At 40.2% G+C, this 19,978-nt stretch overlaps 1 protein-coding gene and 1 pseudogene across 1 annotated transcript in view; both read left to right on the forward strand.

The window, feature by feature from the left end:
• The first annotated feature begins 601 nt into the window (after positions 1 to 601).
• The window catches only part of SPPL2A (signal peptide peptidase like 2A), a 55,549-nt gene continuing 36,172 nt past the window's right edge, over positions 602 to 19,978 (forward strand). Inside the window, exon 1 of the mRNA XM_027067240.2 lies at positions 602 to 849. Within this exon, the coding sequence (XP_026923041.1) occupies positions 784 to 849 (66 nt within the window). The 5' untranslated portion in view covers positions 602 to 783. The remainder of the gene's footprint in view (positions 850 to 19,978) is intronic.
• Positions 12,494 to 12,594, forward strand: LOC113602152 (uncharacterized; annotated as a pseudogene).

Here is a 19,978-nt window from a genome sequence, read left to right on the forward strand (position 1 = left end):
GTGGATGTAAAACAAGCGTGGGAAAGTAGTGAAGATGGAGTCCGAGAAGACAGGAACCATATTATGAACATTTTGTAGGACAGAATAGAGTTTCGATGTTGTTCCAAGCGTGATGGGGAGTGACATGATCTGATTTACATCTAGGACTGCTATGTTTACACTGCCTAGCGTGTAAACAGACCAGTTTGGAGGAGAGAAAGGTCGGTGGCCTGGATACGGAGGTCGCAGCGGTTTTGGAGACAGTGGACGGACTGGGGATGTAAGTGTGAGTGACAGGGACCTGCCGGTAAGCAGATGCCTTAAGGCTCAGCGCACGTAGATTTTTGGCCCTGGCAGCCGCGTCGGTACTGGGGTATAGAGCAGGCGCACGGCGACTCCTACGAGGAAGAGGGTATCGAAAAAGTTGCTTCGGTGTCCCCCTCCACACCCCCCCCGTTCCCCGGACTCTGGAGAGAGTTCAGGTCAGGCAGCTGGAAAGAGACACGCCCAGACCCACAGTAGGCTGCCTGCCATCACCGGGACCGGAGAGCGCGGAGACTGCCCGACTGGCGGCGCGCGCGGACCCGAACTCCACGTGCCCCGCGCGGGGGTTTCCGCGTCCTCTGGGCGGGGCCGGAAGAGGAAGTCGGCGCTGCAATAGCGGCCCCAGCAGCAGCGGTGGCCCCTTCCCAGCCAGCCCCGCCGCCCGCGCCCGTCCGTGCCGGCCCCAGAGGCAGCGCCGCGGCGGGACCCGGAGACTGTACCAGCCGAGAAGCGCCCCGCCGCCGGGCGCCCAGCAGTCCGATGGGGCCGCAGCGGCCGCTGCCCCTGGCCGCGACCGCCCTGCTCTGGGGCTTCCTGCTCCCGCTGGTAAGGGGGACGGCCGGGCGCTCGGGCCTCCCCGGGGCGGGGCCGGGTCTCCCTGCCCCTTCTCCTCCCCACCCCCGGGCTGCTACCCGGCGTCTCCAGTGCGTGCGCCCTAGCGGCCTGCCCCCCTTCCCATTTCTCCCTTTCCTTCCAGCCGCCCCTTCTTCAGCCTCGTTTCTCCTGCCTTCCTACCCCGCCCCCATTCCCGTCCTTTGAAGTCTTCGAAATACCCCCCCAAGAAAGCTCTTTGTGGAACCCCTCTTGCTACTTTGACCTTCACGGTTGTCTGTAGTTTTTCTCTGTTCCGGGAATTTTAAATTGACCTTTTGAGTTTTATCGTGTAGCCCGTCTTACAGCATCTTGCTCTTTTTTACCCTTGGAAGAAGAAAAACATTATACGTGCTCCCGGGGTGTTCAGCGGTTCAAAGACTGCACTTTAGTTTAATTGCTCGAATACAGATGATTTTTTTCTTTTTCTTTTTTTTTTTTTTTTTTTTTTTTTTTTGGTCTTCCTCCTCTTGTAGTTCCTGCTACGCCTCATTTGATTACTGGGTGGGTGGACGGGGTGTTTGGTGTTTCAGTTTTTATATTTCTTGGAAATTTGACTTAGGGATTTTCAGGTTGGAAACTTCTGGGAGCTTTATCGACACAGAATTGGTATAGTGTGTGCCTGTCTAGTTCTTTCCATTAGAATATGTAACTTCTCTGATACAGTGTATTTTGCATCCTCTGCTGTTTAAAGAATTACTATTAGTGAATATATTTAATACAAAAGTATCTTTAACATTTATTAAAAAACCAAAATCAGAACGTAAAATAGTTAAGTGCCTTTGGTGTATTCATAACTTTGCTAGGCAACGTGAGGAACATGGAAGATAATGTATCTAAAAATTGTCTTTGTGAGGTGGAGGGGAAGTGTAATATAAAAAGAACAATAAAGTGGCGGTGTAGTCTGAAGCTTTGAGGTGTAGTTTGCCATGCATGGTATGTCTAAAAGATAACAATTCAGGTAGTATGTAAATACACATAAAACTATAACCTAGGTATACAACTTGTCTGCGTGTTTTTGCACTCTTGCAAATTTTCATTTGAGCCACTTCAGCTAATTTTAGGAATATACCTTATATACCACATTCCCACTAATCTTTTGTCAACACTATAATTAATAATATATCAATTGCTTATAACTCACATTGAAATTCTTATCAAAAGCCCCTGAGCCCTCTCACTAAAAGATGACAGCAGAATTTTTGTGTAATTTCAAGGGCTTAACAAATCTAAAGGTCGTCCATATTCTAAATTGTAGCTAGCCTACAATCTTTTCAGGGCTGTTGTGGGACGCGGCAACTGTCTTTTCCTCCGCAGATATTTAATGTGCATCTATTATATGCCAGGCTCTGTGCCAGTGACTGCGAATATACTGACAAAATCTTTTTTTTTCATTTTAAAATGTTTATGTAAGATAATTAGAGCTTAAAGAATTTTTACAAGCCTATATTAGGAAACTTAAAAAAAATGTAAGTAATGTTGCAGTGAAAATTTATCATAAACCAGGACTTGGTATATGTCTTTTCTTCCAGGATTTGGTACCTATGTGGGGAGGACAAGGGAAAGAATTATAGGAGGAGGAAGCAGAGGATAAAGATATGCTAGATATTCAGGCAATAATTTGTAGGAATAAAAATAATTTGGACTTCCATAATCTAATCATCATAATCTCCTCTCCCTGCTCACCCCCAAACAGCAAAATGAGCAAAAAGGCATCCTTTGTTGTATTTTTTCTACATCTGTTTTTATTTCCTGTTTCTAGTTTTTTTTTTTAATGTTTTTATTTATTTTTGAGCCAGAGAGAGGCAGAGCATGAGCAGGGGAGGGGCAGAGAGAGGGGGAGACACAGAATCTGAAGCAGGCTCTAGGCTCTGATCTGTCAGCACAGAGCCCGATGCGGGGCTTGAACTCACGGAGTGTGAGATCATGACCTGAGCTGAAGTCAGACACTCAACCGACTGAGCCACCCAGGCGCCCCTCCTGTTTCTATTTATTTATTTTAATTGCATTTTTACAGCAGGATCAGTCCTTGAAACATGGAGAGAAGCACTCATAACCGCAGAAACAAAACTGATCCTTCACCAAAGATAGTTTTTTTTTTAATGTAATTAATTTATTTATTATTTTACATCCAAGTTAGTTAGCATATAGTGCAATAATTTCAGGAGTAGATTTCAGTGATTCATCCCCTATGTATAACACCCAGTGCTCATCCCAACAAGTGTCTTCCTTAATGTCCCTTACCCATTGGGCCCCTACCCCTACCCCTCCAACAACCCTCAGTTTATTCTTTGTATTTAAGAGTCTATTATGTTTGTCCCCCTCCTTGTTTTTATATTATTTTTGCTTCCCTTCCTTTATGTTCATCTGTTTTGTATCTTAAATTCCTCATACGTGTGAAGTCATATGATATTTGTCTTTCTCTGGCTAATTTCACCTAGCATGATACCCTCTAGTTTCATCCACATAGTTGCAAATGGCAAGATTTCATTCTTTTTGATTGCTGAGTAATACTCCAATGTGTGTGTGTGTGTGTGTGTGTATGTCTATGTATGTTGTATGTATATCTGTCAATGGACATTTGGGCTCTTTCCATGCTTTAGCTATTGTCAATAGCACTGCTATAAAAATTTGGATGCATGTGCCCCCTGTGTGGCTGAGGTCAAAAAGGTTTTTGCCTGCTGTCTCCTCTAGGACTTTGATGGCTTCCTGTCTTACCTCTAGGTCTTTCATCCATTTTGAGTTTATTTTTGTGTATGGTGTAAGAAAATGGTCCAGGTTCATTTTTCTGCATGTTGCTGTCCAATTTTCCCAACACCATTTGCTGAAGAGACTGTCTTTATTCCATTGGATATTCGCTCTGCTTTGTCAAAGATTAGTTGGCCATACATTTGTGGGTCCATTTCTGGGTTCTCTAGTCTGTTCCGTTGATCTGTGTGTCTGTTTTTGTGCCAGTACCATGCTGTCCTGATGATTACAGCTTTGTAATCATCTTGAAGTAGGGATTGTGATGCCTCCAGCTTTGGTTTTCTTTTTTGGATGGCTTCGGCTATTCAGGATGTTTTGCTGGTTCCATACAAATTTTAGGATCATTTGTTCTAGCTCTGTGAAGAATGCTGGTGTTACTTTGATAGAGATTGCATTGAATATATAGATTGCTTTGGGTAGTATCGACATTTTAACAATATTTGTTCTTCCAATCCAGGAGCATGGAATATTTTTCCATTTTTTTGTGTGTCTGCTTCAATTTCATTCATAAGCTTTCTATAGTTTTCAGTGTTGAGATTTTTCATCTCTTTGGTTAGGTTTATTTCTAGGTATTTTATGGTTTTTGGTGCTGTTGTAAATGGGATTGATTCTCCTGATTTCTCTTTCTGTTGCTTCATTATTGGGGGATAGGAATGCAACCGATTTCTGTGCATTGATTTTATAGCCTGCGACTTTCTGAATTCATGGATCAGTTCTAGCAGTTTTTTGGTGAAATCTTTTGGGTTTTCCAAATAGAGTATCATGTCATCTGTGAAGAGTGAAACTTTTGACTTCCTACTTGTCGGTTTGGATGCCTTTTATTACTTTGTGTTGTCTGACTGCTGAGGCTAGGACTTCAGATACTATGTTGAGTAACAGTGGTGAGAGTGGACATCCCTGTCTTGTTCCTGACCTTAGGGGGAAAGCTGTCAGTTTTTCCTCATTGAGGATGATGTTAGCGGTGGGTCTTTCATATTTGGCTTTTATGATCTCGAGGTATGATCCTTCTTGCTCTACTTTCTTGAGTGTTTTTATCAAGAAAGGATGCTCTATTTTGTCAAATGCTTTCTCTGCATCTGTTGAGAGGATCATGTGGTTCTTGTCCTTTTATTGGTGTGATATAGCACATTGATTGTTTTCTGGATGTTAAACCAGCCCTGCATCCTAGGTATAAATCCCACTTGGTCGTGGTGAATAATTTTTTTAATATATTGTTGGATCCGGTTGGCTAGTATCTCCTTGAGGATTTTTGCATCCATTGGTGAGATCTTTTTGATATGTAAAGCCTTTTTCAGTGGATTTGTTTTCTTCTTGACCCTTTCTTCCTTTAATTTCCTGAAACAATCTCTTTCCTTTTCTGAGGAACTCAAATCTGGTATACTTTTCCACAGCAGGAGCACTCTCTCTCCTTTCTGCTTACTTACTGGATACCTAGTTCCTTTCCTCCAACACTGTCTGAAGTCTTACAGATTTTTTTTCTTCTTACCATTTTCTCCCTGAAGCCCTAGTTTATTACTCTTCCTTAATCTTACAGCTCTAGGTGGCCTCTCTGAGTTCATTTGAATTAATGATGCCAGTTTAATTATTTCATTTCTCTTTTCTGGGCTCTTGCAGCTGGCACTGCTACCAACTTTCCCTTTAGTTATGTAAGAACAGGGCCACTATCCTCATCCACAAGCAGCACAAAATAGCAGCGCATAATCTCCAGAATCCACTGCCGCATCCTTGTAGAAAACACAGAGGATTTAATATTGGAAAGGCCTTTCACCATCATGTAGCCTACCCTCCTCGTCTTGTCCTCTTTACATCATTGTGACCTCACTGTGTATGTGAAACTCAGGCTTCAGTACATCTGATGTTTTGGTGATTTCTAAACCCATTAAACCTGTTAAGTCTAGAAATGAAGAGTGTGTGGTAGATCGTTAGTTCTCTCTTGGCCTTGCCATGATTCTGTTTCGCAGTCATGCTTCCCCAGCCCAAGCCCCATCCCTAGCCACAACTATTAGGCCTTTATTTCACAGTGTTTGGACTCAGTCACAGAGTTATGTTTCAAAGAAAATCAGAAAAGTTTAGCCTGGATCTGTTTTCTAAAGTTGCTTTAGAGTTCTTTGAAGAATCCTGAATCCTTTCCATGTTTTTACAAAAGTTCTGTTCATTTTTTCATTACTTCAAAGAATTTGAAGTAATGCTACATCTTGAACCTATTACAGTGAAGTGATAATCAGGATCCCCAGCAGAGAAATCTCTTGCTGAAATCTGCATTCCTTTGGTATACTACACCAAGTTAAAGAATCTTCTTTAATTCTTTCTTTTCTGCCCTCCTCTCTCATGCTCCTGAGGAAAGGAAGTATGTTCTGCTACCCAAGCTATCAGAGACATGCTGAGCTGTTATGTTGTAGACTGAATTGTATCCCTTCTCCACCACTCCCCAAACATATGTTGAAGCCCTGACCCCCCAGTGTGATGGTATTTGGAAATGGGCCTCTGGGAGATAAGTAGGTTTAGATGAAGTCAGAGGGTAGATCCCTTGTGAAGGATTGGTGCCTTGTAAGTAAAAGACAACTGAGAGCTTGTTCTCTCTCTCTCCCCTAATACTCACCCCCCAACACACACACACACCATGTGATGACACAGCGATGACACCATGTGATGACACAGACGGCTTGTGTCCGTCTACAAGCCAAAAAGAAAGCTCTTACCAGAAACCAACTATGCTGGCACCTTTACCTTGGACTTCTAGTATCTAGAACTGTGAGAAAAATAAATTTCTGTTCAAGGTACCAACTCTGGTATTTTGTTATAGCAGCCCAAGCTAAGACAGATTTGGGTACCGGGAGTGGGGTACTTCACTAATACCTAAACCTGTGTCAGCAGCTTTGTAACAGGGTAGAGGCTAGAAGAGGTTTGAGACGCTTGCTAGAAATAGGACAATTTGGTAGAGTCTCAAAAATGAGGAATATGGTGTTAGAAACTGGAGGAAATGCAATCCTTGTTATAAAATGGCAAAGAGCTTTGAACTGTGTTGTGGTGTTTTGTAGAAGGAAGAATTGTGAGCAGTGCAATTAGATATTTAGCGGAGGAGATTTCTAATCAAAGTGTTAATGGAGCAGTGTGATTCCTCCTGACTGCTTATAGTAAAATGCAAATGGAGAGAGAAGAATTAAAGAAGGAATTGTTAAGGAAAAAATAACTAGAATTTGAAGATTTGGAAAATTTCTCAGCCCATCCATATTGCAAAAAATGAAGCTTGTTCTGCAAAGAATACTGTGTGGCTAGAAAACCATCTGATAGGGGCGCCTGGGTGGCTCAGTTGGTTAAGCGGCCGACTTCGGCTCAGGTCATGATCTCGCGGTCCGTGAGTTTGAGCCCCACGTCGGGCTCTGTGCTGACAGCTCAGAGCCTGGAGCCTGCTTCTGTTTCTGTGTCTCCCTCTCTCTCTGCCCCTCCCCCGTTCGCCCTCTGTCTCTCTCTGCCTTTCAAAAATGAATAAATGTTAAAAAAAAAATTAAAAAAAAAAAAGAAAACCATCTGATAAAGAGTTTCAGGATTTTTGAGCAAACATACTGCCAGTTTCAACTAAATACAGAGTTTGGACAAAATGAAGAAAGGCTGTTGGACTTCTTGGATTTGACAAAATGGGATGATGGAGCTCTGTGGTTGTGAACATGGATTGTTCTTCAAGAAGGAGAAATGACCCCAAAGGCAATTCAGATACCATCAGGCCACTGCCTCAGTCTCAACAGGCCTTATGGCTTCTTTTGGAAGCTTTGGGGACCAGACTCCACAGGGCCATGGAGGTGATGCTGCCACCCCAGTGGGCCTAGAAGGTGGGACATTGAGCCAGAAAGGATTATTTGTGAGCCTTAAAACCTAATGGAATTTATCTTGCTAGGTTTTGGACTTGCTTGAGTCCTGTCACCACTTTCTTCCTTCTGATTTCTCCCTTTTGAAATACTAATGTCTACATTATGTTTTAGAAGCATATAACTTGGGGCACCTGGGTGGCTCTGTCAGTTGAGCGACCGACTTCGGCTCAGGTCATGATCTCACGGTTTGTGAGTTCGAGCCCCACATCAGGCTCTGTGCTGACAGCTCAAGAGTCTGGAGCCTGCTTCAGATTCTGTGTGTGCCTCTCTCTTTGCCCCTCCCCCACTCATGCTCTCTCTCTGTCTCAGAAATAAATAAACATTAAAAAAAAAAAAAGCATATAACTTGTCCGGTTCCATAGCTGGAGAGGAATGTTGCCTTAGAATAAACTGTATCTTAATTTTCACCCATATTTGACTTAAATGATATTAGATGAAACTTCGGACTATAGAGTTGATGCTGGACTGAGTTAAGACTTTGGGGGCTGTTGGGATGAAATGAGTATTTTTTTTGCCTGTAAGAAGGAAATGAATTTGGGGGCCCTGAGGCAAAATGCTGTGGACTGGATTTTGTGCCCCAGATTCTTATGTTGAAGCCCTGACCCCCCAGTGTGATGGTATTTAGAGATGGGGCCTTTGGGGGATAATTAAGTTTAGATGAGGTATCAGTGTGGGGCCCTTATGATGGGATTGTTGCCTTGCTCTCTTTCCCAGCCATGTAAAGACACAGTGAGAAGGCAGCCATCTACAAGCTAGGAAATGAGCCCTTACCAGAAATCAGCTATGCTGGCACCTTGATCTTGAACTTCTAGGTTCCAGACTGTGAGAAAATAAATTTCTGTTACTTAAGCCACCCAGTCTGTGGTATTTTGTTATGGTAGCCCGATATTAGCCAGATATTAGACATTCTTTTCTTTTAGATTCTTCACAACTTTTTTTTTTTTTGCCTTCTTTCCTCTGAGCTATCTCTGAGGATTATGCATCCCACTCTTTACTTTCTAAGTCACTGATGGCTGTGAAAATGTAACATCTACACATTCATCTCCTCTCAAAATAATCCTGAGAAGGTTCAGGAAGGTATGACTTCTCCTAGTTCATACAGAAAGGCCTGAAAAAGACAAGTAGAACTCAGGATTTCTAGACATTCCTTGATATTTTTCCACTAAGTTGGTCATTAATGTTTTCTTGTAAATCAAAAATACATCAGAAGACTGATCAGATAAATTTGTAAATTTATTCATAAGAAAGGGCTTAAAGATAGAAGTCATATTTATTATATATTTGATCACCTTTTTGGTTAAAAATCACCTGAGATTGGGTCTGTTTACAAAACTCTAGACCATAAAGTCTCCAGGTACAGACCCTTATCCCCAGATACTAAAGTTTTGTTAAAAATTTTTGTTTTTAGGTCAGAATTTGCCAAATATTACCATGCACTATGGCCTTAGATCAACTTTTTATGCACTTATATTACCTGCCTGGCCTTGTAGTTACTTGAATTTGTGAATTCTAGTGTAAATCATAAATTCTGTAACAGTTGAGTTATATCACTAGGTACTAAGATTACTTAGGGAAAACCAAGCAGAAGGATAGATCTAGGTAACAAGTAAAATATAATCCACATGAAGGAGAAACTCTACTGGACTCATTCTCTGCTGTCTCCCCTAGCATCTCATAGACTGCAAAGTATCAAATAAATGAATGTCTCCCATACCTAATACCTCTTCCCCTAAACATTACATATCCCCAGATTCTCTGAGTGCAAGGAATGATGCTGGCTCTACTTTTCCCATGGCCCATAGACTTCTCTGAGTTCCTGTGAATACCTATTTAATGTCCTAGCCCCCACTGAGCCACTAAATAAGTAGTTAAGATTACGCTTAATCTTTATGGGTATGGGTCTAGTCACTTCCAGTGTATCATTTCCTTAAACTTTGAATCCTGGAAGTAGGAATGGAAACAATGTAGGTTGTTGATTATATAACTTAACAGGGAGAAAACAGGCATAGAAAATATATAATAGTGAATGATCAGAAACTTATTTAGGCCTAACTTCGGAGTGTGTCATTCAAGACACACAACCTCAACTCTATCTTTCCTGTAGAGACCCCTTTCAGCTCTTTTATTGTATTGCTATTAACTATGTAACTGTGTAAAGAGAAAGATGTTTATAAAGAAAGGGATACCCGCTACATTGCAGTGATTTAAGGGTGATAGGTGACTGTTGCTCCTATTGCATTTACCGTTGAGTGATTACATTGCAACTTTATATCTTCTGGTTTAGGAATGTAGCTTTTTTTTTAATTACTCATTTTCATTATAGATAAATTCTATTTATTAACAAAATTTGCTCCCAAGCCCCAGTTCTTGTATTTGGTGTCTAAAAATACAGAAATAATTTAATTTGTAGATTTTATGTAGGAAGATTGCCAGGGGGTTAATTGGAGAGAGAATTACAGTTACATTCACACACTGCCCCTTGAAACTGAAGGGTTGCGTATATCTAATGGATAACAATACAAATAACATGAACCTGGTTTAATTGACAGATGTAGAAAGGGATGGGAAAGCTGGGACCCAGTGATGCATATACTGAAGAGTTTTGAAGGAACTCCTGGGTGACATGGGGGAACTACTGGCCAAAATATGAACATTGGCTATACCAGCAGACTGCAGGTACAGTGTGACTCACCTCTTGAGAAAATTCCTAGGAGGATCTCAGTAATGTCTGGAAGACTTGTGAGTTTCACTGCTATTCATGATGAAGTATATAACCATGTACTCTATGGACCAGTATCAGAGCATCACCTGGAAGCTTGTTCAAAATGCATGATCACAAGCTCCACCTAAGAGCTGTTGGATCAGAATCTGCATTTTAATAAGAACATTAAAGTTTAAGGGGTGCCTGGGTGGCTCAGTCAGTTAAGAGTCCAACTTCTATTCAGGTCATGATCTCACAGCTCTAGAGTTTGAGCCCCGTGTTGGGCTCTGTGCTGACAGCTCAGAGCCTGGAGCCGACTTGAGATGGATTCTGTGTCCCCGTCTTTCTCTGCCTCTGCCCTTCTCATGCTCTCTGTCTCTTTCTCTCAAAAATAAATAAACATTAAAAAAATTTTTTTAAAAAGTCAGTTGTTTGAGCGGCTGACTTCGGCTCAGGTCATGATCTCACAGTTTGTGAGTTTGAGCCCCGCAATGGGCTCTGTGCTGACAGCTTAGAGCCTGGAGCCTGCTTCAGATTCTGTGTCTCCCTTTCTCTCTGCCCCTTCCCCACTCATGCTGTCTGTTTCTCTCTCAAAAATAAGTAAACATTAAAAAAAAGTTTTCAAAAAAAGAATATTAAAGTTCAAGAAGCACTGATCTATAATAAAGGGAAAGAAATTGCTGCACAGAATACTGAGCATAATCTCCAGGAAAAAAGAACCATGCTTGACAAATATGTTGAGGCTTTTTAAGGAAATTAAATATACACATGGGAAAAGGTTAACATTGTATTATTCAGAGCTATACTTGATCAGGTGACAATGGGCCAAGGTACAGAGCTCTGGCAGACCCAAAGAATGACATGTATATAGGGTAGGTGATAGTATGTTAGATAAATTTTTAGCTAGAATTGTTCTTTTCCAAAGGAATATGTGAAGACTTAAGTTTCGAAAATAGATCCAATACTAGAAGATATCTTTTGAAGAAGAAAGAAAGGTGGAAGACAAATAAAACCTGGGAACCAGGGTCGAAGAAGAATCCTTGAACCACACTATTAGCTTGGACAGGAGTAGAGCAGGCCTGTTCTCAGTAGGTTAATACTAGGCTGGTGAGTCAGCATCAGGAGGCTGTTGGAACAGAGGCTAGGAATTCAAATGCCCGTGGTTGGAACTACCTAGAGACTAGAATGTAAAGCATGGATGTACTCCCAAGAGACAGGGACATGAAGGTCAGTGTGAGACTGACTCGCTGTAAGTATACTGATGAAATAAAAAGCTCCTGTACACGTCCCTTTGTTTAAGGTCTGATTGGTCTCAGAAAATGGGGATCTAATACATGTGCAAGGATGTGAGTATAGTATATACATCATTGTAATTGTTCTTTTTTAGACCTTTGGTAATCATTTGACACTTGTCATAGCAAAAGCTATTTAAGCAAAGGAATAGGTAACTGTAACATCAAGATAGACTTAAACATCACTAGTTTTTGGTTTGAAAAGATGATAGTGAATATGCTTGAAGTCAGGTGTTCTGGATAAAGTAATAGGAACTGTTCGTGAGCAGCAGAGAATCCCATGAAGTTTTATTGGAGACAAATTTGAGTCCAAAAAGGGACCACCAGTTCATACCATGGGCTAGTAAACTTACTTACCTTGTGGTAAGGATCAAGTAAGATGTGAATATAGAGAGACAGTGGTATAAAATAGATTATTTGATTGTCCTGAAGAAAGCTTGAGTCCACACCCAGTACTTGTAGGAACTGATGTGAAGAGGGAAGATACAGGGCAAACAGTAAGAAGTTGTCGTAGGAAAAGGAATTCCATGAAGCCCAGAGCCCCAGAACTGGGGTTATTTGGAAGACTATAAGGAAATGACGTAGAGTTTCAGATATTTAGAATGTGGGAGGAACTAATGGGGAATTAGAGGAGCTTGAGTGGTGGTAGAAGACCCATACCAGTATCACGGAAGAGGGAGTTAACAGCTAAGGCGGGCATCCCGGTGACCAGTGTTAAAGCTGGAGAGTGATAGTTGGGCGCCAAGAGGTGCTTGGGGATGTAACTGCATGAGGGAACCTGAAGTGGTAGCAGAGTTGAAGACTGCTGGTCTGGGTGTTGGAGAGCCCAGTTCTAATCTTGGCCCCCGAGACCACTTCACTTTGGTCGTTGGGGACCTGTTTGAGCCACAAAATGAAGACACTAGAATATTTTGTCTAAATCCCTTCAAGCTCTTGATACTCAGCTTTTTACGAAGAGAATGTTTTCATTACTGATTGAAAATGCAAATACAGCGCTCGCTTCGGCAGCACATACACTAAAGTTGGGACGATGCAGAGAAGATTAGCACCGCCCCTGCACAAGGATGACATGCAAATTCATCCACACTTTTTTGCACTATGTGCTAACTAACTTGAATGTAAATTTTAAAATCAAATTTAAAAAAAAACTGTAAGAGGGTGGTAGAAGAGAGTCAGGGAGATGTGACTATAGAAGAACAATCAGAGAGAACAAAATTGCTGGCTTTGAAGACAGAGAAAAGGAGCCATGATCCAACTGACTTGGGCAGTCTTTAGAAGCTGGAAAAAGTAAGGAAAGGAATTTGTCCCTAGGAGCATTCCAGGAAGGAATGCAGCTCTGTCAATACTCAGATTTTAGCCCAATGAGATCTGTGTGCAACTTGTAACCTTCAGAATTGTAAGATAATTTCTGTTCTTAAAAAAAAAATGCAAGCATAATTTTTAAAGGTTGAATGAATAAAGTCATAGAAGGCCAGACCACAGTTGATGACAAAGGAAAATTCAGTGTTTAGCACCATGTCTGTAACTTGGAAGATGTGAAGGAAGGTATTCTGCCCTTACACCGTAGGGTCTTTGTCAAGTGATCTAACACCAGTAGCATGTGGGTGGACCACAAGTCTCACCTAATTTGGTGTTTGTAATGCTTAAGGGGATACTGAGTTTCAAGCCTTTTCTTTATGCTTCCCTACTAATTGACTGACAGTAATGTGGTTTCCACTACTCTGTTCTCTTAGAGCCTTGCTACTCAAGGTGTGGTCCGTATACCAGCAGCATCAGCATCACTTGGAAGCTTGTTAAAAATGCAGAACTCACACTCCACCCAGACCTACTGAATCAAAATCTGCCATTTAATATGATTGCTAAGTGATATGTATGTATAATAAATCTTAAGCACTGCTCCTGTAGCTATGGTTCTCAAACTTTTACAAGTAACAGAATCTCCAGAAGGGCTTGTAAAAATAAACTGCCTGGGGGTTTCTGATTCAGTAGATCTGGAATAGGGCCCAAGAATTTACATCTTTAACACCATAGGAACACTAAAGCTTTTATTAGAGACTCTGACTAATCACATTATGTTTTTGCTTATCTGTTTCAGGTTTGTTTTCAATCTTCCTGGTAAGACTGTAATTTCTTGTGTAGTGTTCCTCGGGAGAAGGGCAGCTTTATTGAGCGATAATTCACAAACTGTGCAGTTCACCTATTTGAAGTGTACAATGCGGTGGCTTTTAGTGTATTCACAGATATGTGAAGTCATTAATACTGTCCATTTTAAAACATTTACATCACCTCAGAAAGAAACCAAATAGGTGGAACACACAGGATGTTTAGGGCAGTGAAACTATTCCATATTGCATAGGATACTGTAATGGTGGATAAATAGCATACATTTGTCAAAATGTATAGAATGTACAACACCAAGAGTAAATCCTAAATGTAAACTATGGACTGTGGATGGTAATGATGTGTCATTGTATGTTTATTTATTGTAACAAATGTACCCCTCTGGTGCAGATGTTGATAGTGGGAGGCTGTACATGTGTGTGGCATGGGTATGTGGGTACTCTGTACTCCTGCGCAGTTTTGCTGTGACCCTAAAGCTGATTTAAAAAATCTTTTTGAAAAAGAAAGGAACCCCATTTCCTTTAGCTATCACCTCTTATCCCCACTTCCCACCAAACCCTAAGCGACCGTTAGTCATCTCATGTTTCTTCTGCATGATACAAGTACTTGGCAAAGTGCTAGATGTGTTATTAATGCTAATAGTTACCATTTACTAAGAGCTTAATGTGCAAATAATTGCATCATCCAACTTAATCTTCATGACAACTCTATGTTAAAGTTGAGAATGTTGAAGCTTAAAACAGGTTAAATGACAGGGCGCCTGGGTGGCTCAGTGGTTGGGTGACTGACCCTTGATTTTGTTTCAGGTCATGATTTCATGGTTGGTGGTATCAGGCCCTGCATGGGGCTCTGTGCTGACAGTGCAGAGCCTGCTTGAGATTCTCCCTCTCTCTCTGCCCCTCCCCTGCTTTCACTCTCTCACATACCCAATAAATAAGCAAACAAACAAAATTCCAAAATGCCATGTATGTAGAAAAATATTTCTGTAACTGATGACAGAAATTACTGCCTGTGTTTTCTTCTGGTTTTATTGTTTCAGGTCTCACAGTTAGGTCTTTAATCATTCTGAGTTTATGTTTGTGTATGGTATAAGAAAGTGGTCTGGGGGTGCCTGGCTGGCACAGTCGGAAGAGCATGTAACTCATGATCTCAGGGTCATGAGTTCAACTCCCATGTAGGGTATAGAGATTACTTAAATAAACAGGTATTTGTTAAAGAAAGAAAGAAAGATGGCCAGTTTCATTCTTTTGCATGTAGTTGCCCATTTGTTGTTGTCCATGTAATCCCAGCACCATTTGTTGAAGAGACTATCTTTTCCCCATTGTATGTTCTTGCCTCCTTTATCATAGATTAATTGACCATATACACGTGGGCTTATTTCTGTGCTCTCTATAATACATCTGTAGGATATGAATCAGGATTCTATGTATTAAAATTTTTTATAGATACTACCAGTTGTCTATTTAAAGGCTGCACCACTTCAGCTTTGTGCATAATTGGAACCCAAATCTTTATCTAAATACCATTCTTCTCCACAAGGAGCTTAGTAGTATGACTGGTTTGGAACCTGTGGCAGGTAAAGAATAAAGTCAGCCTAGGACATCTTGTGCCAAAAAATAAGGAAGTCCTCAAAGACTAATGGGGTCTTGCCAAAGGATACAAAGAGCCAGCTGCAAGAGGCCCTGATGACCAAATTTGGGACAATTTGAACATCAAACAAATGCTTCTATTACATTAAATCTTTAAAAATCAGTGAACCTCTAGTGATACCAAGCAAAAGGTAGTAGGAGAGAGTAAAGCTCTTTTTTAAAGAATACTAGCTAATAAATGCAGAAGGAATTACAGTATTAAAAAACAATGACCATTTCTCAACCCCCAATGTAATATGTAAAATTAAATTCAAGCATGGATCATCATGGAGGCTAAAACTAGGTGAGAGGTTGTTGAACTGTTTACATGGTGCTACAGATTACTTTCTAACCAGTCACAAAGAGAAAGAAATACATAACTTTATACTAGAGAAATCCTGCAGTTACTACATTAATCAAATAATCAAACTCAACATCACTAATCCAGGACATCCTAGGACATCATGTGCTGTTTTGTTGGATTCATTAAAAAGTACCCAATTCAGTGCCCCTTGGTGGCTCAGTCACTTAAACATTCAACTTCAGCTCAGGTCATGATCTCACAGTTTGTGAGTTCAAGCCCTGTGTCAGGCTCTGTGCTGACAGCTTGGGGCCTGGAGCCTGCTTCCAGTTCTATGTCTCACTCTCTTCTGCCCCTCCCCTGCTCACACTGTGTCTCTTTCTCTCTCTCAAAAATGAATAAACATTAAAAATTTTTTTTAAAAAAAGAAGTACCCAATTCATTTACAAATTCTTTTAAAAAAATGTTTAACCCAAACTTAATCATCCCTCACGATTATCTGCAGGATTACTCTCTATAGTTAGAATTGATTATTCTGCTGTATAACTTATGTAAGTTATGTTAGTGACTTCTCTAAGTCTCAGAGTCCTCACTAGTAAAACAGTAATAGTAGATCAGATATGTGTGCAAAAACCTAAATATACTGTTTAGTTTGTATAGTTAGTAACCTACAAATAGTTTAGTGTATAGTAAGAATTTAGGATATTGGTTCACCTCTGCTGTCGAATAAATCCATTCATGACCAACATGGAAACAGCTGAATGAAAACAACATTTCTTTTTTCCACAAATAATTTCCTTGTCTTCATTATTCCGTGTAATGTGATAGTATGTTTTATAAATTCCCTACACTTGCTTAGATCCATAAGCTAATGAAGTCCCAAATATGCCAGAAGTCCTTCTAATCCCAAATGTTCAGAGGAGATTTTAGGTAAGAGAGCATGGATTAGAGTATTTTTGTACTGTATAAATTTAGATTGACCTGTGACAAAATTACCAATTTTATACAAAAATGGTCAAATAGCAATTTTATGTAGCTCAGCCTAATGCATGCCTTAGTGGTAGAGCCTTGGTACATTATCTTTATTTGCCAAGCAAACTTTTTTCTCGTACGTTTTAGAGCAAGATTTGTTCAGGGGTGGCTGGTGCCTCAGTTGGTTAAGCGTCCGGCTGTTGGTTTCGGCTCAGGTCATGGTCTCAAGGTTTGTGGGATTGAGTCCTGCGTTGGGCTCTGCTGACAGCTCAGAGCCTGCTTGGGATTCTGTCTCTCCCTCTCTTCTGCCTCTCACCTGCTCGTACGTGTGCGTGCACACTCTCTCTCAAAAATTACAGTAAAAATAAACATTATTTTTAAAAATTTTAAGAAGATTTAGAGAAAGATTTGTTCAGAGGAGGACAGAGAAAGATTTGGATCAGTTCAGGTTTGAAGGGAATTGTGATGTGATGTGGTATTCTAATTATCTCAGGGTGTTTCTTCATTTCATACTCTCCACTCCCACCCCATCTGCGTTAGTTATTCTTTTCAGTTACTTCTTGGCTCTTCTCTGCCTTTTTTCCCAGGTAGTGGGAAATGAGGCAAAGGACAGAACATTTTTTCATTTCTTCTTTTTTCCTCTCTTTGAACTCTGGATTAGTCTTTTTGAATAGGCAGTTGCAGAATCTTGAAGACTTGAGAGTTGTAGTTTCTCAGAATTTCTTTCACAGGTAGCACTTAGAAATAATAATGTACTTTTTTTTTTTTAACTGGTAGAATATGGAAGTTAGGACAGGTTGAGGTATTTCTTTTTTTTTATGTTTCAAGTTTTTATTTAAATTCTAAGTAGGTAACATACAGTGTAATATTAGTTTCAGGAGAATTTAGTGATTCATCACTTACATATAATATCCAGTGCTCATCATAACAAGTGCCCTCCTTAATCCCCGTCACCTATTTAGCCCATCCCCCACCCGTCTGCCTCTAGCGCCCTCAGTTTGTTCTCTATAGTTAACAGTTTCTCTTATGGTTTGCCTCCCTCTTTTTTTTTCTTTCCCCATGTTTATCTGTTTTGTTTCTTAAATTCAACATAAGAGTGAAATCATACAGTATTTTTCTTTCTCTGATATATTTTGCTTAGCATTATACTCTCTAGGTCCATCATTTGTTGTTGCAAATGGCAAGATTCAATTCTTTTTTATGGCTGAGTAATATTCCATGGTGTGTGTGTATGTATGTATGTATGTACATACATGCATATATACGTATGTATATACGTATATGCATACATACATATACATATATAATACATATATGGATATACACATATATGTACATACATATATATATGTATATATGCCACATTTTCCTTATCCATTTATCAGTCAGTGGACATTTGGGATCTTTCCATAATTTGGCTATTGTTGAGAGTGCTGCTGTAAACATCAAGGTACATGTGCCCCTTTAAATCAGTGTCTTTGTATCCTTTGGATAAATACCTAGTAGTGCAGTTGCTGAGTCGCATAGTAGTTCTGTTTTTCACTTTTTGTGGAACCTCCATACTGTTTTCCAGAGTGGCCACACCAGTTTGCATTCCCGCCAGCAGTGCAAAAGTGTTTCCCTTTCTCTGCGTCCTTGCTAATACCTGTTGTTCCCTGAGTTGTTAAATTTTAGCCATTCTGACAGGTGTGAAGTAGTATCTTATTGTAGTTTTGATTTATATATTCCCAATGATGAGTGATGTTGAACATCTTTTCATTTGTCTCTTGGCTATCTGTATGTCTTTGGAAAAATGTCTATTCATGTCTTCTGTCCATTTCTTCACAGGATTATTCGGTTTTTGTGTGTTGCATTTGATAAGTTCTTTATACATTTTGGATACTAACCCTTTATCAGATGTGTCATTTGCAAAGATCTTCTCTCATTCCAGCGGTTTCCTTTTAGTTTTGTTGATTGTTCGCTATGCAGAAGTTTTGTCTTGATGAGGTCCCAATAGTTCGTATTTGCTTTTGTTTCCCTTCCCTCCAGAGACATGTCTAGTAAGAAGTTGCTGTGGCTGAGATCAAAGAGGTTGCTGCCTGTGTTCTCATCTAGGATTTTGACAATTCTCTGCCTCACATTTAGGTCTTTCATCCATTTTGAATTTAGTTTCGTGTATGGTGTAAGGAAAGTGGTCGAGTTTCATTCTTCTGCATGTCTCTGTCCAGTTTTCCCAACACCATTTGTTGAAGAGACTTTCACTGGATATTCTTTCCTGCTTTATCGAAGATGAATTAACCATATAGTTGTGGGTTCATTTCTAGGTTTTCTATTCTGTTCCATTGATCTATGTGTCTGTTTTTGTGCCAATACCATACTGTCTTGATGACTACAGCTTTGTAATATGGCTTGAAGTCTGCAATTGTGATGCCTCCAGCTTTGCTTTTCTTTTTCAGGATTGCTTTGGCTATTCAGGGTCTTTTGTGGTTCCATACAAATTTTAAGATTGTTTGTTGTAGCTCTGTGAAAAATACTGGTGGTTATTTTGATAGGGACTGCACTGAATATGTACATTGCTTTGGGCAGTATAGACATTTTAACAGTATTCTTCCTGTCCATGTGCATGGAATATTTTTCCATTTCTTTGTGTTATCTTCAGTTTCTTTCATAAGTGTTTATAGTTTTTGGAGTACAGATCTTTTACCTCTTTGGTTAGATTATTTCCTAGGTTTTTGATATAATTGTAAATGAGATCACTTTCTTGATTTCTCTCTCCGTTGTTTCATTATTGGTGTATAGAAATGCAACAGATTTCTGTACATTGATTTTGTATCCTGAGACTTTACAGAATTTGTGTATCACTTCTAGCAATATTTTGGTCTAGCCTTTTGGGTTTCCTACATAGAGTATCATGTCATCTACTAATAGCAAAAGTTTGACTTCTTCCTTGCCGATCTGGATGCCTTTTATTTCTTTTTGTTGTCTGATTGCTGAGGCTAAGACTTCCAGTACTGTGTTAAATAACAATGGTGAGAGTGGACATCCAAGGCAGGTTGAGGAATATTAAATGCACTACATAAACACTGAAGTAGGGGTGCTTGGGTGGCTCAGTCAGTTAAGTGTCCTACTCTTGACTTTGGCTCAGGTTGTGATCTCACGGTTTGTGGGTTCAAGCCCCGCATTGGGCTCTGCTAACAACACAGAGCCTGCTTGGGATTCTGTCTCCTTCTCTCTCTGCCCCTCCCACCATCTCCCTCTCTCTCCCTCTCTCTCAAAATAAAAAAAAGGAAACTTTAAAAAAACAATGAAGTAATAACTCATAAGAGATTGAGAAAGAAAGTTTTAGGGTGTGAAGGGAGTTTGAAGTTATCACACAACAAGAATCCTCTGTGGGATATAGCTCTTATACCAAGGTCGTAATTGTGTCCCCGTAAGAAAGTGACTTATTTTCCTTAAAAGAATGTGTTCTGGGCAAA

This window comes from Acinonyx jubatus, chromosome B3 (assembly GCF_027475565.1).
Source record: "Acinonyx jubatus isolate Ajub_Pintada_27869175 chromosome B3, VMU_Ajub_asm_v1.0, whole genome shotgun sequence".
Taxonomy (NCBI): domain Eukaryota; kingdom Metazoa; phylum Chordata; class Mammalia; order Carnivora; family Felidae; genus Acinonyx; species Acinonyx jubatus.